The 24,792-nt window shown below is 34.3% G+C and overlaps 2 protein-coding genes across 2 annotated transcripts in view; one reads left to right on the top strand and one right to left on the bottom strand.

Moving 5' to 3' along the window:
- The window catches only part of LOC149961880 (ubiquitin carboxyl-terminal hydrolase 31-like), a 47,472-nt gene extending 24,226 nt beyond the window's left edge, over positions 1-23,246 (bottom strand). Inside the window, exon 1 of the mRNA XM_090177111.1 lies at positions 21,908-23,246. Coding sequence (XP_090033237.1) covers positions 21,908-22,849 — 942 coding nt within the window. The 5' untranslated portion in view covers positions 22,850-23,246. The remainder of the gene's footprint in view (positions 1-21,907) is intronic.
- Positions 23,247-23,423: 177 nt separating this feature from the next.
- agt (O-6-alkylguanine-DNA alkyltransferase) lies at positions 23,424-24,546 on the top strand. The gene is made up of 4 exons (XM_090170807.1): positions 23,424-23,546; positions 23,675-23,867; positions 23,925-24,085; positions 24,149-24,546. The coding sequence occupies exons 2-4, from the start codon at positions 23,710-23,712 to the stop codon at positions 24,403-24,405; spliced, it is 576 nt and encodes a 191-aa protein (XP_090026933.1). The 5' UTR covers positions 23,424-23,546; positions 23,675-23,709; the 3' UTR covers positions 24,406-24,546.
- The last annotated feature ends 246 nt before the right edge of the window (positions 24,547-24,792 follow it).

Raw genomic sequence — 24,792 nt, forward strand, 5'->3', positions numbered from 1 at the left:
AGTACTACAGCTGGATCTTCCAAAGTGTTGTATCGAATCTAGTGGCCACGTTTAAGACTGGTACTACAGCTGGATCTTCCAAAGTGTAGTATCGAATCTAGTGGCCATGTTAAAACTACTGCATCTTGAACTTCCGAGTAAATTGACATTTGGGAACATAAAATAGCACAAAATTCTTAATTCTGAAATCTATTTACTACATCTTGATCTTTAAAGAGTAGTGCCGAGTTAATTTAAGTTTAAAAATACGAACCCTATTCAAGTTAAACTGAAAATTTATTTACATTTAGTTAGCGACACCTTGATTCTTAAATCAAATTTCTACACTTCCGATCTTTAAGATTATATTGACTACACTCTGATGCTTTATCGTGTTCACTACAGTTTGATCCTTCAATCTAATTACTACACTTCTGATCTTTAAGCTCATAGTTACTACACTTCTGATCTTAAAGCTCATAGTTACTACACTTCTGATCTTAAAGCTCATAGTTACTACGCTTCTGATCTTAAAGCTCATAGTTACTACGCTTCTGATCTTAAAGCTCATAGTTACTACGCTTCTGATCTTAAAGCTCATAGTTACTACGCTTCTGATCTTAAAGCTCATAGTTACTACGCTTCTGATCTCAAAGCTCATAGTTACTACGCTTCTGATCTCAAAGCTCATAGTTACAACGCTTCCGATCTCAAAGCTCATAGTTACAACGCTTCCGATCTCAAAGCTCATAGTTACAACGCTTCCGATCTCAAAGCTCATAGTTACAACGCTTCCGATCTCAAAGCTCATAGTTACAACGCTTCCGATCTCAAAGCTCATAGTTACAACGCTTCTGATCTCAAAGCTCATAGTTACAACGCTTCTGATCTCAAAGCTCATAGTTACAACGCTTCTGATCTCAAAGCTCATAGTTACAACGCTTCTGATCTCAAAGCTCATAGTTACAACGCTTCTGATCTCAAAGCTCATAGTTACAACGCTTCTGATCTCAAAGCTCATAGTTACAACGCTTCTGATCTCAAAGCTCATAGTTACTACGCTTCTGATCTCAAAGCTCATAGTTACTACGCTTCTGATCTCAAAGCTCATAGTTACTACGCTTCTGATCTCAAAGCTCATAGTTACTACGCTTCTGATCTCAAAGCTCATAGTTACTACGCTTCTGATCTCAAAGCTCATAGTTACTACGCTTCTGATCTCAAAGCTCATAGTTACTACGCTTCTGATCTCAAAGCTCATAGTTACTACGCTTCTGATCTCAAAGCTCATAGTTACTACGCTTCTGATCTCAAAGCTCATAGTTACTACGCTTCTGATCTCAAAGCTCATAGTTACTACGCTTCTGATCTCAAAGCTCATAGTTACTACGCTTCTGATCTCAAAGATCATAGTTACTACGCTTCTGATCTTAAAGATCATAGTTACTACGCTTCTGATCTTAAAGATCATAGTTACTACGCTTCTGATCTTAAAGATCATAGTTACTACGCTTCTGATCTTAAAGATCATAGTTACTACGCTTCTGATCTTAAAGATCATAGTTACTACGCTTCTGATCTTAAAGATCATAGTTACTACGCTTCTGATCTTAAAGATCATAGTTACTACGCTTCGATGCTTTAGCGTATTCACTACAGTTTGAACCTTCAACCTAATTACTACACTTCTGATCGACAAAAATATAGAAATTACCCTAACCTTCCCATCTTAAAACTATAATTACTACACTTGGATGCGAGGGGTCGGGCATTTGACCAAATCCCGTACAAAATTGGAAAAATAAACAATAAATCCAAAATCTAAGAATTTCGCTCCCATAGACACTGTATGACAAATCCACATTAAAAAATCCTCAATTTTTCAAATATCCAAAATCCCGTACACAAAACATGCAAATGTCCGACCCCTCGCTTGGATGTTTAAACCTAGCTCACTAGTTTGTTAATATATAATAATTGCGGTAATGTAAAGATCGAACGACTACACGCAAACCTTTTACAAGCAATTACTACAATATTAGCCAGGTGTAGCGCGACACTTAACCCGTGGAAAATTAGACGCTTATAAGGTGTCAAAAAGGGGTCGGAAACATACGCCATTCAGACCAAATTTCCTTTAGAATCTTTTTTCTAAATTGAACCTTTAGAAGGTCGATAAACTTCAATTATATCTTCCTTGGAAAAAGATTTTCTAGTTTTTCTTTTAAACGCGTGGCGAATCTGCCTTTAGTGATTAGCTCTTCGGGCGAGCGGGAGACGGCCGGGTCAATAGGTTCAATCCTTTTCTTTTCGGGAAGAGAAAGCGAGGCGCGTGCATTATTCACGCTCAGAAAACCCCCGGGAACGAGTTGCCCACGGGCTAAATATAGTCCGGCGCTTAGAGTCGACATCTACATTCGTGAAATCGAGAGAACGGTGACGTTTCAATCAAAATATTTATTTCAGACCTGAAGATGCCTCTGTATTAGACGGCGAAACTAGTCGTGCGCTCTGTATAGCGTATTATAATTTTCAATATTATATTAAAAAGTTTTTACTGTGTAATTAAAGTAGTTTGACTTCGTTATTAATAAAATATTTATTCACAATTTTAATTAATTAATATTAAATTGCAATTGAGAAAGAAATTAATAAATATTCAGGGGGGCATTGCTCAACTGAATTTAAAATTAATAAATTTCTCAATCGCAATTTAAAATTAATAAATTTCTCAATCGCCATTTAAAAATTAATAAATTTCTCAATCGAAATTCAAAATTAATAAATTTCTCAATCGCAATTTAAAATTAATACATTTCTCAATCGCAATTCAAAATTAATAAATTTCTCAATCGCCATTTAATATTAATAAATTTCTCAATCGCAATTTAAAATTAATTAATTTCTCAATCGCAATTTAAAATTAATTAATTTCTCAATCGCAATTTAAAATTAATTAATTTCTCAATCGCAATTTAAAATTAATTAATTTCTCAATCGCAATTTAAAATTAATTAATTTCTCAATCGCAATTTAAAATTAATTAATTTCTCAATCGCAATTTAAAATTAATTAATTTCTCAATCGCAATTTAAAATTAATTAATTTCTCAATCGCAATTTAAAATTAATTAATTTCTCAATCGCAATTTAAAATTAATTAATTTCTCAATCTTAATTTAAAATTAATTAATTTCTCAATCGCAATTTAAAATTAATTAATTTCTCAATCGCAATTTAAAATTAATTAATTTCTCAATCGCAATTTAAAATTAATTAATTTCTCAATCGCAATTTAAAATTAATTAATTTCTCAATCGCAATTTAAAATTAATTAATTTCTCAATCGCAATTTAAAATTAATTTATTTCTCAATCGCAATTTAAAATTAATTTATTTCTCAATCGCAATTTAAAATTAATTTATTTCTCAATCGCAATTTAAAATTAATTTATTTCTCAATCGCAATTTAAAATTAATTTATTTCTCAATCGCAATTTAAAATTAATTTATTTCTCAATCGCAATTTAAAATTAATTTATTTCTCAATCGCAATTTAAAATTAATAACATTCTCAATCACAATATAATATTTATTTAATTCTAAAATTACGCTTTTAAGTTTCATCTTTTGACTCCTATAGATAGAGAACTCCTAGAACAGCCAGCGACGAAGCGGAAAACCTTCTATAATATACTGAGCCATTTTGCAGATATCTCATAATCCTCTTCTCTACCTTTGGCAAGGTTGTCAACCGAAACGAAATTAATCCCTTTCTTATAGGGATGCACCGATATATCGGTATTAGAAAAATATTTTAAGAACTAACGATAATATTTTATTTGATTGACCGCGCCACGTACGCCAGACTTCAGAAGCTAGATCATTCCCTTTTTAGACAGGGGGTTACGAGTAGAGATCGGCGGAGCAGATAAATTAACTGGCAAAATTTCAATTAACCATAAAAATTGCGGTTAACCGTTTATCCATGGATATTATCCATGGACCAAAACGATTTAATATGGGAAAAAGCCAAAAATAACTGATTATTTTTTGGATAATTTTTGTTAATGGATATTATCCAAACAAACGGTTAATTGTTATCCAAATGCCGACCTCTAGTTACGAGTGTAAACAATTAAAAAACCACGATATTCGATTTGTGATTGAAAATATTTATCAAGTAAAATTAAAAGAAACATATGCTCTTGTTAACTTTTTTTCATGAAGAATTATAATAAAATGGTATGCCAGTGCACTGAACCGTCTTTTTCAATGACTTGATCATATACACTACTCAGGGTTGCCACAGTTTTTTACAGATTCAAATTCCCCGACTTTTCCAGGTTTTCCCTGACCATCTCCGGAGATTGTTCTTGGCTTATTTTGTGCCGAAATGTTGTATATTTTATCTATATTTTAGTATAAGTTTCCTATTTGCAACCGAAATTTAATTCTATGACATTTCCCTGATTTTCAGACTAATTTTTAAAATTCCCTGACATTTCCCTGATTTTCAGACTTAATTTTTAAAATTCCCTGACATTTCCCTGATTTCAGACTAATTTTTAAAATTCCCTGACATTTCCCTGATTTTCAGACAATTTTTAAAATTCCCTGACATTTCCCTGATTTTCAGACAATTTTTAAAATTACAACTTTTCCAGCAATTACAGGTTTTCCAGGTACCGTGGCAACCCTACTACTGTTATGACGGATAACTTTGTTAATATCGGCCGATATATCAGCTGTACCCATATCGGTGCATCCCTACTTTATCAGAGTATAATTTCGGCTGCATCTACAAAACGGGCGCCGGACTAGAAACTATTTCTCGACGTCGCAGCGACACGGCCGATCCTTTACCTCTCCCTCAGCCCCGGGGAGCAATAAAAGAGATCCAATGGGCGAGAAAAAGCAGTCACCGCATTAGGTAAAGATATCACGCTTATGGCCCGAGCCGATGAGCCCCTTCCGCCGCCCGACGCGCCGCCTATACCCTCCGCTCTTTCGGGGGCGGGGGCGGATTAACCTGGCAAGGAGGGGTAGCGAATGTGATCGCAATGGCTGTCAGAAATCAATTTTCCGGGCTAAACGGATAAATTTTCCCGATTATCGATTTGTTTTGGCACTAAAGATTTTATTTGGTTGTTGTTGTTTTCAATAAAATCGGATTATTTCTGGATTTTTAAATTACTACAATGTGTAGCACGTTGAGCTACATTAAAACGAGTGATGCGAAAATTGAAGGAAGTTTTGAAATTAATTATCAGGGAAAAAAAACACGAAAATTACCAGGGAAAAAAAACACGAAAATTACCAGGGAAAAAAACACGAAAATTACCAGGGAAAAAAACACGAAAATTACCAGGGAAAAAAACACGAAAATTACCAGGGAAAAAAACACGAAAATTACCAGGGAAAAAAACACGAAAATTACCAGGGAAAAAAACGCGAAAATTACCAGGGAAAAAAACGCGAAAATTACCAGGGAAAAAAACGCGAAAATTACCAGGGAAAAAAACGCGAAAATTACCAGGGAAAAAAACGCGAAAATTACCAGTGAAAAAAACGCGAAAATTACCAGTGAAAAAAACGCGAAAATTACCAGTGAAAAAAACGCGAAAATTACCAGTGAAAAAAACGCGAAAATTACCAGTGAAAAAAACGCGAAAATTACCAGTGAAAAAAACGCGAAAATTACCAGTGAAAAAAACGCGAAAATTACCAGTGAAAAAAACGCGAAAATTACCAGTGAAAAAAACGCGAAAATTACCATAGGGAAAACGCGAAAATTATCATAGGGAAAACGCGAAAATTACCAGGGGGAAAACGCGAAAATTACCAGGGGGAAAACGCGAAAATTACCAGGGGGAAAACGCGAAAATTACCAGGGGGAAAACGCGAAAATTACCAGGGGGAAAACGCGAAAATTACCAGGGGGAAAACGCGAAAATTACCAGGGGGAAAACGCGAAAATTACCAGGGGGAAAACGCGAAAATTACCAGGGGGAAAACGCGAAAATTATCAGGGGGAAAACGCGAAAATTATCAGGGGGAAAACGCGAAAATTATCAGGGGGAAAACGCGAAAATTATCAGGGGGAAAACGCGAAAATTATCAGGGGGAAAACGCGAAAATTACCAGGGGGAAAACGCGAAAATTACCAGGGGGAAAACGCGAAAATTACCAGGGGGAAAACGCGAAAATTACCAGGAAAAAACGCGAAAATTACCAGGAAAAAACGCGAAAATTACCAGGAAAAAACGCGAAAATTACCAGGAAAAAACGCGAAAATTACCAGGGGGAAAACGCGAAAATTACCAGGGGGAAAACGCGAAAATTACCAGGGGGAAAACGCGAAAATTACCAGGAAAAAACGCGAAAATTACCAGGAAAAAACGCGAAAATTACAAGGGGGGAAAACGCGAAAATTATTAGGGGAAAAACGCGAAAATTATCAGAAATAAATTATCAGAACAAAATACTAAATAAAAAATTATATTGGGGAAAATGTTTAAAATTAATAGAATAAACTTCTATCAGTTTGCAAGTATTAATAATAATAATAAAAGTCTTCATCATCTAGGCTATGATTATTACCCTTGAAACCACCTTAGGCCCAAGTCATCTAGCGATTTTTTATACCTTTAAAGAGGTGGCAGGGTTACAATGCGTAGGAGGGTGGTGGTCAGCCCTTCATGCCACACGAGCCAACAACTCCCTACACTCAATATCACTGTAGTAGTGGCTAGTTTTGAAGATTTTCCATTTTAAAAATGCACTAGCACCAACAATGAATTAGGGTAACTACAACAATATGAGATTGCATAGGTTATACCTTGGACGAATAATTACTGGACTCGAAACCTAAGCCAAATCCCCGGTTCCACAATTTGCATCGCCCGTCAGCACTCCTACCGAGAGGATCGCGAAATATTACTATCCAAATACAAAACACCTGCGTAAAAATGTCAGATGACCCGCATTCCGTCGTCTGCTCTGCTGTTTTTAATAGAAGTGAGGCTTTCGGAATTTTAATAGGCTTTAGATTATTCAGTAATAATTGTATTGGAATAAAAATGAAAGGGTAATGATTTAATTAATTTAAATAGGAAGTATATTATAGTTTGTGTGAAAGTTTAAATACATTATAAATTTAAATAAAGGGGTAAGCTTTGACGAGAGTGACGAGCTAAGAACGCTAATATTGGGCATGTGTTTAGTATTTGGATAGAATCTTTCCAATACTTGACACTACGGCGCTTCAAGCGGCGCTGCCGTAAAAGCACCCAGCGCGCCATTTGGTTTCGGGTCCAGTAATTATTCGTCCAAGGTTCTACACCGATCTTTGCATATTTTAGGGCAGCAAAAATTCACCTGCTCACTGCTTTCGTTTTTTACGACACTCATATAGACGTTAGCCAACAAGTTTCGTTATTAAAATTTGCTTAATACTTTTAGTTACCCGAACGAATTGGCTGTTTACCAACTATAAATATATTTTAAAATATATAATTTCGCCAAAAAATGCCGCGACAGTGAATTTTGACGCAAAAAAAAATATTAGGCCTAACGGGAATTTTTTGCGTCGAGGCGAGAAAATTAGCTAAGGCCTAAGCTCCGTTGTGGCGTTCTGGCCCTGAAGAAAAGTAGAAAATCAACCTTAAATCGAGCGTAAAAAAAACGCAAATCGTGGACGGTGCAATTTTTCGCGGATATATTTTGAAGGGGACTTCTTGTTCGGCGCTGGGGCTTTCAGAGCGCCGGACGGGCCAAGGCCCGATTTCTGATTCGGAGAGCCAGGGCTCCCAATAGCGTGCACAATCAATCTTTCCACTCGCTCAGCTCAGTGTTACTACGACGCGTTTTCCACATTTCTTTTTCGCCGTTTCCCGCCAAAAAAAAGCAAGAAATATGTTTTTCGAAATAACGGTAGATGGCGCGACGGATCGTTTACACGCCACAAAACGAAATTTAAGACGCAATAAAAAAATTGGGAAAACTGGCTAGCCTGTAAAAAAAGCGTTTGCCAAACGTACGATAATTATAGAACGTCTCGATAATTTTAACCGCGTATTGTATTATATAGTACGCTATTTTCAATAAATGGGTCAGTGTATGTATACAAAAAAATTGTTAAAAATAGACAACATGATTTTGGTGTTAATCAAGATTCTTTTTCAATATATTTAACTTTATAGAGTAGTGTCAGTGCTACATCACGCAACGTCACCCATCGAGCGGTCGGACATTTGGCGAAATCCCGTACAAAATTTGGAAAAAATCCACAAATCCAAAATCCACCAATTTTGCTCCTATAGACTTTGTATGACAAATCCACAATAAAAAAATCCTGGATTTTTTAAAAATCCACAATCCCGTACACAAATAATACAAATGTCCGACCCCTCGTCACCCATGCTATATCCTATAGAGAAAAAACGCGCCTAAAATGGCGGCCATGGCCAAAGCTACGAGGTGATACTACTCTATTTGAGCGTTTTTAACGCCAATGTTCAAACAATATTCCAATTTACCGACAATTTTTAAGATAATAATTACCTAAAAATTCTAACCACGATACTATTTATCTAGGTGGCGTAACGGCGCTATATTCTCAGAGGTTGCTCCTATGATCTAGCGTCTGCTACAGACAAATTAAACAGTCAGAAGAACGTTTTTTCAAAATAAATTTATCAAAATATACGCAAACGATGCAAAAATTGTATAAAAATCAAAGTATCATTATTTATAAAGTAAAATTTACGAACAACGATGAGGAAAAACTAATAGCGTCTGCTTTAGCCGCTACCTATCTAGGTTTCAAAGGCGAACCAAAGGGGGCGTAGCGATAGTTTTCGGTCGCAAATAATTTAATTTTTAGAACACGGCAGCGTTGGCTAAATGTTGTCAATGCATATGGTCAGGCATGTGGGCGGTTTATTTTGTCAAAATCGATAATTTTGCAATTCTATTTTCAGAAACTCCGTTTTATATTGTCAATGTAAAGATCAGTAACGTGGGCGGTTTATTTTTTCAAAATTCGAGAATATTCTGGCCTCAATACTATGATTTAATTTTAAGGACATGGCAGCGTTGCCTAAATATTGTCAATGCATATGATTAGCCACGTGGGCGGTTTATTTTGACAAAATTCGAGATGACCTAGATACTTTGAATTCATATTTTCAAAACCTGCAAACGCTGCATGTATACAAAATCAAAAATAAAACTAAAACTTCGTTCTGGTCACGTGAGACTTGTAATAATACTCATAATAATTTTTAGTTAATTTGTAATATGTATGCACTGTTAAACAAAAGCGAAAAATATATTAAAAGTAAAATAAAGCAGTTTTTCAAAAAACCTGATTTAACAGGGTTCGTACAAAATTTCCGGAATTAAATTCCCTGACATTTCCAGGTTTTTGACAAATTTTCCCTGGCCATTTTTGTAGAATAAATGAATGTTTTGAGGTAAAATCTTGAAAAATATTGATTATTTTCGGGTCATTTTAAAATTCCCTTACTTTTTTGGGCCATTTTAAAATTCCCTTACTTTATTGGGCACTTATAAAATTCCCTGACCATTTGGAATCATTTTCAAGTTCCCTGACCATTTGGAATCATTTTCAAGTTCCCTGACCATTTGGAATCATTTTCAAGTTCCCTGACCATTTGGAATCATTTTCAAGTTCCCTGACCATTTGGAATCATTTTCAAGTTCCCTGACCATTTGGAATCATTTTAAAATTCCCTTACGTTTTTGGGCCATTTTAAAATTCCCTTACTTTATTGGGCCATTTTAAAATTCCCTGACCATTTGGAATCATTTTCAAGTTCCCTGACCATTTGGAATCATTTTCAAGTTCCCTGACCATTTGGAATCATTTTCAAGTTCCCTGACCATTTGGAATCATTTTCAAGTTCCCTGACCATTTGGAATCATTTTCAAGTTCCCTGACCATTTGGAATCATTTTCAAGTTCCCTGACCATTTGGAATCATTTTCAAGTTCCCTGACCATTTGGAATCATTTTCAAGTTCCCTGACCATTTGGAATCATTTTCAAGTTCCCTGACCATTTGGAATCATTTTCAAATTCCCTAACTTTGTTCTGACGGTTATTTGGGTTTTTTTATCTGAAAATTAGGCACATGGATGGTTTATTTTGGTATAATCGAGTATTTTGTGGCATCGATACAACGATTTAATTTCTTCGGGAGTTGGCAACGCTGCTTCAAATAGTCAATGTACAAAACGCAGGCACTTCTCTCGCCGAAGCAGCGACGGAATGTCAGAAGCGTGTCGCAAAAGATTCTCATTTTGGCGAAATGCGATTTCTCGGCTCCTCGGGTAATTGAACGGAAGGTCAGCGTGGGACGCCGCTGCTTCTAAATTGACTTTAATCTCATGTTGCCGAGAAAGATTTGCCGTTAACATACCACGCGCTCTCCCAGAGATTCAAACTTTCAGGAAGTTTACGAAAGTGAGTGGAACGAAAAATTTGACATCGTTACCCCGGCTTAGTTGCGAAATGGAACTGCGAATATGGCAAGATTGAAAAATCTACACCAGCAATCATTTTGTCATCAGATTGACTTACGAATCCAGGCTTAATATTAGCCATTCGATTGGCCTACCACTACCGGCTTACAGGGTGACCAGGGAAAAGCTTTGAAAATTTTATAGGAAAAATAGGAATTTTAGGGGCGAATTATAGGAAAATATAGGAATAATAGGATATTAAATAGGCGAAATATAGGAAACTAACAAAGAAAAATATGGGAAAAATAATAAGGTAATTATTGCATGTCGGTATACTTAGACTCGAATCACCTAGAATATTGATAATGTTTTGTACACTACTTTCTTGCATTATTGGATCACTTAGCGGATTTACAAAGCTCGTAAATTTCAAGATTTTTTTTTAAAATGGCAGTATTTACACTAGATGATGACACGTACAAAAAAGTTCTTTCATTTTCAAAAGACCGTGAAATTATAATAAAATAGGTAAGAATAAAGGAAATTATAGGAAGGCATTATAAATATAGGAAATATAGGAAGTCTGGTCACCCTGCGCTTAATATTGTCCTTTAAATCCGTGACATTCCAAGACTTTTTCATTATAGCTACACTTTAGAGTCCCAATTTCGTTAAACTACAGCACACAAAAGTTCAATTATTTTCAGGGTTAATTTTTGACTTCCAACTGATATTCGCTGACTTTTCCCGGTGCAAATGCACCAACGTTTTACGATAACCTCAATCAAAACTAAGGTTTAATCTTATTATGTCGAAAACCCTCGCTACCTTAACCAATTTTTACACAAGTATAGGCCCCCCACTTAAATCTTAAATTTTTTTATAGGAAAAATATTTTTTTCAAAATTATAGGATTTTATATGACTATTTACTAACTTTATGCATTTAAAAAAAATCTATATTTAGTTAAATAAATCTTTGATTTTCCCTTAAAAAAATAGAAATTTTATCACAAAAATATACTAGTAAGCCAACCGTGTTAACAATAACAAAAGTATAGTATAGTTCTTCGGTTTCCCCTTCCCATAAAAACTTGTAGAGGTTAACGGTAATAGTGTAGGGAGCTGTTGGCTCGTGTCGTATGAAGGGCTTTCCACCACCCTCCTACGCATTGTAACCCGGCCACCTGCTATCATAGATGAAGAACTGGTAGACCCGTTCTTCATCTATGTTGTTATAAAAGGCATTGAAAGTCGCTCGATGACTTGGGCCCAAGGTGGTGCCAAGGGTATTAGCAGGAGCCGATAACCAGCATAGTTTATTATTATTTATTTATGACTTTGAATAGGAATTTATCCTATAGCTAAATTTAGCAATTTAACTGACAAGGAGACATCCCGAAGTGTAAGCCACCGATTTTGTTCAAACTCGGGGGATTGGTAGACCTTCATGTATCATGAAAAATCCTAAAGGGAATTTATTCAATGGGCAACCGTTTTGCCATGGCAACGAAAAATGTTTTTAACAACACAAAATATTAAATTTTCCCATTGAAAATGACATGGGATTTTGACTTCAAAAGTTGATCAATTTTGATGTTTTTTTTGTCAATTTTTATCTATTTTTTCTATTTTTGGCATTTTCGAAATTTTGAAAATGGTAAATTGTGTGTATCTCGGTTGGTAAAGGTGGAAAAGTTATGAAATTTCTTTATGGTGATACGTGTCAAAGTACTACTTAAAACCTGATATGCCATTTCTCCCTATAGAGAAAAATGAAAAATGGTAAAAAACGTCAAGTAAAAAAAATACCTCGATGTGGTTCCATATCAGGTTTTAAGTAGCACTGTGACACGTATTACCATAAAAAATTCATAACTTTACCACCTTTACCACGCGAGCTACACGCGATTTACCATTTTTTATTCCTAAAGTTGCGGAGATGCGGTGCAACGTAGATTAAAGCATTTTAAAAACACAAATAAACTAAGATGCGCGCGTCCTCGGCAAACAAAGGCGTTTTTTGCTTATAAAAGTTTTTCCTGTCGGTTTTTTGAAAAATAATTCAGGTAGTCGAGAGTATAGTTCAAGGCACGTGTGTATCAATTTTCAGAGCTGTATACCAATTTCGAACAATTCGGGTATATTTTGTAACTATTAACCAACTTCTTAAAATGGGAAAACAAAATCACGTGACTACCATATCACAGCCAACTTCGATTCGGTAACTCGTGTTCATAGTTGGCCGTGCGATCAATATAATTGTTTATGTATGTGTACATGTGTGTGTATATATTCAATCTGTGTATGCCGCTCCGATTCAACGGAGTGTACGTTTGTACGATCCACAAATAAACCTTTAACCTTTAAAGGAAAAATGATTCCTTTCAGATATTGCAGACAGCTAATTAACTTCCACCTTTCTATTACAAGATGGTTTAAATAATAAAAATAATTAGATAAGTTAGATGAATCAAAATTTAAACCACCATTAGCAAAGTAAAATTAATAATAATTCGTATTTCTAAGGATAGATGGCGCTGCAGCTCTCCACAAAGTCACGTGAGCCCCCCCTGGACTTTATAGTTTCGCCTATCCAGGGGCGGGTGCAAAGATACGTCAATTTCAAAGGCTTAAATCGAGGTAAAAGAGAATCATAGGCAACGTTTTAGCGTCTGTCCACCCGCTCGAAATAAAAATCGATTTTGGAGTAAATCTTTACTTGGGACGGAAAAAAAATTAAATCAACAAAACCCGAGAGCGAGCAACAAATGCGATCTCAACGTTTGCTCCCAATAACGAGATGAAACTGAAAAGACGGAACCCAATCTACGAAACTGCATCAATAGAAGCGGATAGAGACTAAATCTGGCGGGATTTCGAAATTCAAAGGCTTAACGGCGCTTCTTTCATCCCGGGAAATTATTTGCTTTTAAAGAATCGTATAATTTTTAACTCGTTCCGGCCAGAAAAGAAGGTCGACTCCCTCGATACCGAGATTTCAGAATTGCTTCTTTCAGCCAGGTCACGCGACCTTATTTCGCAGTGTTCGCTATGGGCTGCGCCATTGGCCAACTGTGTTTTAGCCTTGCTAGAGCTGTATAATATTATAGACAGAAAATGGCGGGCTACGTGATCGAGGGGCAGGTCACTTCCATTTTGGGTGCGTCTTAATCATAGTAAAATTATTAAATCAAGGTAATAAAGATTAAAAAATCTAATCACGATTTAAACGAGATCTAATCATTCTAATCATAATCTAATCATAATCTAATCATAATCTAATCATAATCTAATCATAATCTAATCATAATCTAATCATAATCTAATCATAATCTAATCATATCATTCTAATCATATCATTCTAATCAGATCTAATCATTTAAATTAGATCTAATCAGATTTAATCATTTTAATTAGATTAAATCATTTTAATTAGATTAAATCATTTTAATTAGATTAAATCATTTTAATTAGATTAAATCATTTTAATTAGATTAAATCATTTTAATTAGATTAAATCATTTTAATTAGATTTAATCATTTTAATTAGATTAAATCAATATAATCGGTCGAATAGAGAATTTATCATTAAAATCAAAACTATAGTACGATTTAATCATACTAATCACGATACAATTTTTTTAATCAGGATTTAATCATTTTAAACAGATTTAATCATTTTAATCATTTAATCATGATTAAATCAAATTTAAACATTCTAATTATGATTAAACGTGATTTAATCAACTTAAATCGGATATTTTAATAGATACGTTTTAAACATAACTTAAAATTTCAATTAATTTTAAATCGGAACCAGCCGCCAACTTCGGGGGCGCTGAAATTTAGGGAGGGGGCGCCAATGCCTTCATACTAAAAATCGTCATTTTTAACTCCCGAAATTGGCTTATTTTGTTATTTTTTAAATTAGAAATTTCAACTTGAAAAAAGAATATTTTATTAAAAATACAGGTAACCGATGTTTTATGATATTAGTTGGTAGTTGAGCAATCGATTTTGTGTCTGGGTCGGTCGGGTATTCCCTGAGCATCCCCTGGCGTGCATTTCAATGGCGTCAGAATTTTTTTTAAATGTTATCCGAAATATAGGAAATTTGTAGTCAATTTGAAGGATATTAAAGAAGAATTTTTTTTTGCAAAATTAAGGAAAATATAGGTTAACACCATTAAAATTATCAGGGCACCCACTCAACAAATTAACATTGCTCAAAGAAACTAATTATTCATTACGCCAAATAGAACCTATATTTTCTAGTAATTTAGTTCACGCAACTTCCATAAAAGCTGAATTTAAGGAGTTCATTTTATTATTTAATCCATAAATAAACAGGTCCCCGATAGATGGCATTGGAGTTTTAATTAGAATTGCGAATTTAAGTCACACCCAGGTAACAAGGTTTGGATTAAAAAAAAACCGATAAAAATACATTTATTTGATTTAAATAAGATTTGTATTGCATTTTAAAGGTTTTATGTCTGCTTTTTTTGATAAATCGATTAATAATTTTAGTGCAGATGAACAAAAATTTAATTTAATTTAACTACAATTTAAATTATTCTTAAATAAATTTAATTTTTAATTAAATCTAATTAAGATTAATTTCAATTTGCCCTGAATTGACATTACTAGAGAACCTAGTTAATCCGTAAATTTTCAGGTGATTTAAATCACTGATTAATTTAAATAAGACAACACTTCCAGGTGATACTACTACTCGCTTATTTAGACACGTGCGTACTCGGTAAAACTAAATATGTTCTTGATCTGACTAACCGCTACTTAAATACGACATTTATTCACATTTAAGTAATTAAATTTAATGAAAACCAAAACAAAACGTATACCATACGAGGAACACAGGCATACATAAAGTTAATAACCTTGAAAAATAACTTCTCGCGTTTGGATATAACACGTGTGGTTAACAGATACGGGAAGCTTTGTAAAGCAAATACGCTACGTCATACGAACGTTGACTTTTCAAAAAGGTAAAAACTTGCCGAGAAATAAAAACAAAAAAATCTGCAGGTAAATTTAAAACCGTTATCGCTTATCAGACATTTCATTTCCAGCAAACCACGAAATACATAGATAAAATTATTTCCCAACTATCTAATCAGAAAAAAATTCCTTTCTAAGTTTCAGCTTTCCAAAAAAAAAAAAACCTGCGAGATACAAATCACATTTTCCGGAAAAAAAAAGTTATTTCAAAAGTTTTCTCCTCGAGTCATAAAACCGTAAATCACGACGAAACAAGACGGCGCGGCGGTGGAAAAAGCATGAATTATTTAAAAAGTATCACATGACCGTATCAAAATTTGCATACATTTTTTAAAGGTACTGGTCCTACAATTTTTTTTCAATTTGACCTTATCACGGTTTCCGAGGGAACTATTTAACATCGCGTAGGATTATTCACGACACCCGCATACAGATCGTGTCTCAATAAAACACGCGACTGCGCTGTTTTATGTATAAAAAAGTTTAAAAAAAATTAAATTATTCCTTGGGGGGTTGTTCACAAATTACGTCACGTAGGTAGGGCTCTGCATAAGCAAGACGTCACCGGTGTGCACTCCATTCGCAGGAGAAATAGGAAATTAGTAGTCGATTTATAGGATAGTATAGAAACATTTCTTTGCAAAGTTAAGGAAAATATGGGATTAGGGATGCACTGATATGGGTACAACCGATATATCGGACAATAAAGTAGTATCGCTCGGTAGCTTTAGGATATGGCCACCATTTTGAGGGCGATTTTTTTATCTATAGGAAAAAGCATGGGTGACGTCAACATACGTCACGCCGATATTACTCTATATAAACCAAGTTATCTTTCATAACAGTAGTGTATATGATAAAATAATTGTAAAAGACGTTTCAGTACACTGTCATACAATTTTATTAAAATTTTTCATGAAAAATGTTTGCAAAGAGCATATCCGAATATGTTTCTGTTCATTTTACGTTATACATATTTTCTATCACAAATCGAATATCGTTGTTTTTTTATTTGTTTACACTCGTAAACCCCCTGTCTAAAAAAGGTATGATCTAGCTTCTGAAGTCTGCCGTACGTGGCGCGGCTAATCAAATAAAATATTATCATTAGTTAGTTAAATCAATAATTTTCTTATTTTGAAATGTTTTTCTGGATATAATTTTTTTAATACCGGTATTAGAAAAATAGGTCGATATATCGGTGCATCCCTATGTAGGATAATGCCATAAAATTACCAGGTCAAATCTTCAAATGTTTTATACGAAAAATAAGACTATTTATAAAAATATAGGATTTTATTAACTTAATGCATTTAAAAACAAAATCTATATTTAGGGAAATAAATCTTTGATTTTCAATTAAAAAATATGAACTACTTAACGATTTTATCACAAAAATATACTAGTAGCTAACCATGTTAACAATAAAAAAATATAGACTAGAATGGCTATGTATAGGAATTAATCCTATAGCTAAATCTAGCAATTTAATTGATTTTAAATGGAAAATATCATAATGATAGTATTTTATAGAACTTTTTGGGGATTTGGCTAAAAATATAGGATGCTATAGGACATTTTTGAAAATGTAGGATTTTATAGGAATTATAGGACCTCTGGGGGCTCTGAATTACATTAAAATATATGTTTCAAGTACTTATGAAGTAAAAATCCAGGGATTTTTTGAAGGGAATTTTGTTTAATAATTGATTCGCGCGACTTTTTAATACTTTTCAAATTTTGAAACATTTACTCTTCTAGCTGATTATTAAATGATATGATTAGAGGTCGGCGTTCGATTAACTTTTATCCATGAATAAAATAAGCATGGCGATATTTAAATAATATTTATTTAAATAACCAATATTTGAATAATAATTGTAAAATGTTAAAATAATCGAAAGTGGATAAGCCTATTATTTAAACAAAACAAACAATTATTTAAATAAATACCATTTTAAAAAAAACTTTTGTAAAAAACTTAATTAAATAAGTTAAAATTATCTTCTTTTTACCAACTTTTGTTAAATAAATCGGAAATTTTGTGGATAATGAATAAACAATTCCGAGCACTAGATATGATTAGGTTTCAACGGGTAAATAAATAGGCTTCATTATGAAAGAAATGTTGTAATTTTAAGGTGCGTGATGTTAATTACAATTGAGGGGGTTAGGTTAAACGTCACGTAGGGATCTTTAAAATTGAACATTACTCTATCGCATTACGTAATTTGCGAACATCCCCTTTAAATCAGCGTCATAACCCTTTAGAAAAAAAGGGGTTATGTTTTACAAAATCTTTTTAGAAAAATAATTTATACGAGTTCGTGATGGGTGTATTTCCCCTTCGTACTGGTGGTATTTTGGGACAGCTTTACCCGTATGCAGGAATTCCAGTTTATCATATTAGGTAGAACACCTGCAAGCCGTCAATAACTCATTCCCTTAAGCCTTGGACGTCCACCGCGTGTCACGGCTCAAAACGAACATTTATCCAAAACACGCACGAACTTCTTCGACGAGATGTTTCCAAAACTTTCTTAATTGCCGATTTGATTTTGAGAATAATTTGCCTCGGCGTTTCTGTATATAATTTGCATAATTGCTTTTCAATAATTTGTTTAAAAAAAGGGATGCACCGATATGGGCCGGACAATATATCGGCTATTCGTGGCCGATAATATCGGCTGATATTAACAAAGATATCTATCATAACAGTAGTGTTATACGCAGGGTTCGTACAAAATTTCCGGAATTAAATTCCCTGACATTTCCAGGTTTTTCTTGACCAATTTGGCAAATTTTCTCCGATGATTTTTAATACATCTTTCAAAATTTTATTTGACTGATTTTTTTGGGGTCATTTTAAAATCCCCTGACTTTTTTGGACCATTTTAAAATCCCCACACTTTTTTGGACCATTTTAAAATCCCCTCACTTTTTGGGACCATTTTCAAATTCCTTGACTTTTCCCTGACTTTTGCAGGTCGTGTACGAACCCTAATACGAATAAATCATTGTAAAAGACGGTTCAGTGCACTGCCTTAAAATCTTAAAAGTTAATTAAAATTTTCATGAAAAAAATTTGCAAGAGCATATCCGAATATGTTTTTTTCCATTATACTTGATACATATTTTCTATCACAAATTAAATGTCGTTGTTTTTTATTTGTTTACACTCGTAACCCGCTGTCTAAAAAAGGTATGATCTAGCTTCTGAAGTCTGCCGTACGTGGTGCGGCTAATCAAATAAAATATTATCAAAAGTTAATTGAGAATTTTCTTATTTTTAACTGTTTCTCTGTAAATGGTTTTTTTAATATCGTGCCGATATTGGCCGATACCGATATTATAAAAATAGGCCGATATATAGGTGCATCCCTAAAAAAAATAGCGCGAGAAAATGTCAAGCAAGTCAAAAAACGTGATTTATGAAAAAATTATAAATTTACCAATATTTATTTTAGTCAAAAATTTATTTATTTCCATTAAGATAAACTGACTATGTTAAGATTATTTTTATCATTGCTCGCAATCGCCCTCATAAGCTTTAAGAGTAAGCTCCGCCCCGTAAACAGAATCAGCTGAATAAATAAAAAAAGCTGAATTTAACGAAGTAACTTTTTTAATTCCTTCACATATACTAGAAGAGTTTCGTGGAATCTCAGTTATTGTGTCAAGGCAAAATATTTCCAAACAAATCCCCAACAGATGGCATAACAGTTTGAATTCCGTATAGGAAAAAAAGGATATTTGTCAATTTATAGAATTATAGACACGAAATATAATTATATGGGATAGGACTAACATTTTTAACACATAGGATCTTAAAGGAAAATTTAATAACTTTATAACACACTTCAACATAATATATTTCAAATATTAAATTATTACGCTTTATATTAAATAAAAATTCAGTTGTTAACAAATAGTATTTTATTAGACTTGCTAGTAATTTGCTTTGACGTCAAACAGCGCTATCTAGGGACGTGTTTCTAAACTAAAAAATTGCCCGTAATGATCAACTTTCATAAAGAACAAATCAACATTTAATATTCAAGACAGCTTTTCAACATTAACGTCATTTTTAAACGCAGATGTTAAACGCTAGATAAGAACCCAGCATTACGAAACCCGAGATAAAACCAACAGAAGTCTAGTCTAATAAACGGGGAGTTCGAAGATCAAATGAACGCTAAATAAATAAAAACCTTATAAAGGTCAAGTTACCGTATAATGAAATAAATCTTCGATAATATCATCCGAACCAAAACGGAAGACATTTTCCTGTTATTTAGGCCAGCAAAAAAAATCACCTCGCCAAAAATTTGCAATTTTAATATACGATGAGGCCCCAAATACCGGGTAGCGACAAGTTATTAACCCTGGTAATATCACGTAATAAGGGATAGCTACAAAAAACAAGTCTAAAAATACGTAAAAAATCATCCACCGTTATGCAGTAAAAAAGCCGTTTTATAAAACGAATACTCGTGCGCGAGAGGTGCAAAAAATATAATAAGACAAGTTTCGTCTGGGGTGGGTCAAAAAAAGAACTGCCCTTTCGGTCGAGATTTCGTGATACAGATATTTAACGCATTGTTTCAAATACTATCTTTTAAAAAAAAAAGAATTAAATTGAACGAAAGCGCGCGTTTTACGCGAAGTATCAAAAATAACCGAAATTATCCATTTCAACTAAGCCTCGGTCGTTGGAAAACGCGTTTAAAATGCGGGGAAAAACGGAGCTTTAAAACGGTAGACCTGTCATAATAAATAATAAAAATATCGTGCCTAAAAACCTTTCCAACGTTAAATATTTAAAGAAGGCCTTATTCTTTTAAGGTTTTGCTCGAGGTTTTTAAAGTACGAGTATAGTTTTTAACGTATTTTTTCGAAACCCACCGTACCGTAAAATTGGGCATTGAAACAATTTCATATTTAAAATAGCCCGTTTTTGGGGCGGAGGGGGACGATCTCGCTTGCTCGCTTGGCAGTACCGTAAAATGGAAGGGTAGTAAATAAGTCTGATGGCGTAGACAAACCCCCCTGGCTCGTGCTGCTTGGATTAAAACAAAAAAGTGGTCAAAATTGCAACAAAGGGGAGCTCCGGATGGTACGTGTTCTTTGAAGGGAGGCTATTTAAACATTTATCTTCATTGCAAAAATTCTTCGTTCGTAGACCGGACTGGTACTCGAGAAAACGAAGTTGATAAGGATTTTTCCTAATGTCTTTTGTCTAAATTAATCCCCATTGTTACTGACAAAAATTGCGAAATTTCTGGCTAGATAATTGAACATGTCATTTACCAAAAGGAGAAAAAAAAGCAACCTAAAACGAAAATGACAGTAAAATGCCCTTGAAAAAAATAGAAATTCTAGATGAACTGCGATGAAAGGGGTTCTCTTTGTAGGGAACCCGAAAAATTAAAGTACGCGTATTTTGTCACAAAAATGGACAGCCAAAATTAATCTTTTTCAAGTGTACAAAATGGCATGTACATTTTTATAACGTTTTCTACTATTAATTTCAAAAATCGGCCCGTTTTCTGCATTAAGCCGAATGATGCTGAGAGTTTTCTACGAAAATTATAAAATTTTGCGATTTTTTTTAACAAAAAAAGAAGGATATCTGGTGCGTTTTCTATCTAGAGATTCGGCGCGTTTTCTAAAAATAACAAGAAATTCGGCGCGTTTTCTAAAAATAACAAGAGATTCGGCGAGTTTTCGGTAAATGAAAGATTCGGTGAGTTTTCTTTAAATATCCAGAGATTCGGCGCGTTTTCTATAAATATCACGAGAATCGATGCGTTTGCTATAAATATCAAGAGATTCGGCGTATTTCTGAAAATATCCAGAGATTCGTCGCGTTTCTGAAAATATCCAGAGATTCGGCGCGTTTCTGAAAATATCCAGAGATTCGGCGCATTTTCTGTAAATAAGAGATTCGGCACGTTTTCTATAAATATAACGATAATCGATGCGTTTGCTATAAATATCAAGAGATTTGATGGTTTTCTATAAATATCCAGAGATTCGGCGCGTTTTCTGTAAATAAGAGATTCGGCGCGTTTTCTATAAATATAACGATAATCGATGCGTTTGCTATAAATATCAAGAGATTCGATGGTTTTCTATAAATAGCCAGAGATTCGGCGCGTTTTCTATAAATATCAATGAATCCTGCAAGTTTTCTATAAATATCAAGGGATTAGGCGCATTTTCTATAAAAAAAACGAAAAACCATTTGACGCGCTTTCTATTAATTGCAAAGCACAAAAAGATTCAAGATGAATGATAATCACATGCAAATGCCTCTATCAATTTGCAGCGACTAAATCCAATGCATCATTCTTTATAACAAAACGCTATGTTAAAAACACTAACAGAAACAAATAAAAGAAAACTTAGCATACCTTGGGCTTCTTATATTTCTTTTTTGTTGCAATGTTGAGATCCTCGTGAACTTTATCCAACAACCATAACAAAAACTCTTGGGCATCATGTTGTAAGCTGCCTTCGTATTGATTTCCATACTTTGACACCAAGTTTTTGAACTTATTTGAAATTTCCTGCGAATACTGACAAGACCACACTGATTTCAATAGCTGAGCTAGCTGCTCAGTCACCTCTCCTCTGGTACCGTACTTTTTCGCGTGAATTTTATTGTGACGGCTTAGGTCCACTTTATACTGGTCCAATACAAAGTACTCGGCAAATGGGTCCGTGTTACACAAACACTGAATAACTGCATTCATAAAACACGTATTACCGTGGTTCCTTAGTCCGCATATAGCTGGTGTTTTATCTTTAAATCGATCACTATGATCAGTTGCGGTAATTTCCAACGCAGGTTGTTGAGATCTTATATCATTGTTAGATGCGGATATCAACCTTGATTTAGTTTGTTTAGGTTTGGACACCGGTACAACTTGATTGCTAGCAGGCCGTACAACAACTTGAGTGGGTTCCAAAGCGGAGACTTTATAATTTTGATTGGCTCGATTGTTCGTGGTTAATGAACCTAAAGTTCGAAACAGTCTTGTAAAAAAACCATCGGTGGAATGACTTTTTGGAATTTTCTTCAGTTCTGGATTATGTTTGCTTGGTTTAGTGGGTTTCGGTTCTAAAACCCTTTCGTAACGTTCGTCCCTCTTCAGCTGTTTACGTTTGAACCTTTTCCTGGGTCCCATCCTACGAGGTAGGGTCGAAAACGAAGAGACCAGTTTGGATTCTGGCGAGGATGATTTGGAATACACAGGTAGGCTATCTCGTTCGAATGGTTCGTCATCTTCACAATCGGCTAAATTCCCTTCTGAAGCTGATCTGCTGTACTTTGGCGAATTATTCTGGGACATGACTTTACTACACCGTCAAGAAAAGCGCTGAAAACGCACAACCGCAACGCATACTTGGGTGATTTTAAAATGACAATCACCCAACGCACGTTCTCAATATTTTTTTTCCGTTCACCAGGTCAAGGTCTGAATGGCCAAGGCTTAACTGTATCACAACGCCAAAAAATTTTTAAGTAAAATAATATATTCTAATACTAGACATACATTGCGTTTGGACGACGAATGCGCGAATTTGACACGTCAATATTTCACTATAATGTGGGTTTTCCCCCACGTTATTCACGGCAACATAACCAAATAGAACGGAATAATAACAACAGTACACACTCACTGCGAAGCCAATCTCGTTTCTGCTGATTTTCTTTGAAAACATCGAAAATGTACGAGCGCCTCCTGTGGCTGATTGGACGGATGTCGAAGAATACTTAAAGATCAAAAAGGTATCGCCATCTATTTTCGGTTTTCTAAACTACATTATCAATATCTACAGAACTGCCAGAAATATATTGTGAAGATATCCGGGTAATTTCGGATTATTTCCTGGAGGTTCTGAAACTTAAAGGCTGTCAAAAATAGTAAAGCCCGTTTGTTTTTGGTAAGCTCGATTTTGGCTCGAATCAGTCTGCAAAATTGCTAAATAATATAATTTTTAAACTTTGTCTCGTTTAAGTTTCCGTCAAGATTTCATCGAATAAAGGTTTAAAAGCGAAATTTTTACATTTTAATCATAATACGCCTGTTTTATCTTAAGAAACACCAGAAAAATAAATTCGAGCCAAGGCTTAGAATGTTTACTAATCTTAAATGCTTTGTTTTTCAATAAAGTTGCAGCTGCATATTCCGCTCATCAAGCAGCGAAGATGCACAAAGGAAACAAAAAACACTCATGCCACTATGGTCCAACAAATAGCTACCTTGTGAGCAGCCCGATTGGCAATATGCTTATCACTAGCTGTCCCAGTGGATTACATAACATTCAAAGCAAGCGAGTAGATCCCGACTTCGAACCCCAACCCGAGTATGCACACCCCTAATTTTAAAAGTGTTTCAAAGACTCACAGCTCAATTTTTATAGACAAGAAGTGGCATTAATCGAACAGCATTGGCAGGATAATGGCTATTCTTACAAACCAGCGTTGCAATGTATTGACTGGTTAAAAGTCTATTTTAAAAACCCGAATGGCATTGATTTAGCCATAAAACCGCCAATATGTTCTTCAATTGCAAATAATAATGGTAATAAGAGGGTTTAATAATAAATGTTTCTCATTTTCAGTAAAAATATTATTAATATTTCAGGTTCATTCTACCAAAAAACATGGTTGAAATTACTCGCGGATATACCATTAGGTCAATCAATAACATACCATAATCTGGCCAAATTATGCGGTAGCAATGGAGCTAGGGCCGTTGGTTCTGCAATGAGGAACAACCCAATCATGATTTTGGTTCCGTGTCATCGTGTTTTACGCGGAGATGGAACTATAGGGCAGTATTCAGGTGGTGGACCCAAAATTAAAAAATGGTTGCTACATCACGAAGGAATTGCTTGTTAAAAATCATTGTAGTCAATAAAAATTAACGTATTACTGCCAATATATGTCTAAAAAACACTACACTCAATGCGGTATATTGATATGTATAGAAATATTTTATATTTTGTTGTTTGTGTAATAAATAAAATGATTTGCATATGATATTTAATTTCGTTAATATTACCTACAATTCAGGGCTATTTTGTTATTCAAGGAAATTTGTCGCTAATTTAAATACAATGAAAATTTTAAATTACTTGAGGAACCTTGAATTAGATATATGCACTTATATGTCACCTGACAGTTACCCGAACCAATTAGAATTTGAACTTCACTCTATCACTGCCTTTAATAGATCTGTTGGGTAACTTTGGAAGCATTTAGAACTATTTACTTTGTATCACTCTA

Source organism: Leiobunum rupestre, chromosome 1 (genome assembly GCF_980474605.1).
Source record: "Leiobunum rupestre chromosome 1, qqLeiRupe1.1.hap1, whole genome shotgun sequence".
Classification (NCBI taxonomy): Eukaryota; Metazoa; Arthropoda; class Arachnida; order Opiliones; family Sclerosomatidae; genus Leiobunum; species Leiobunum rupestre.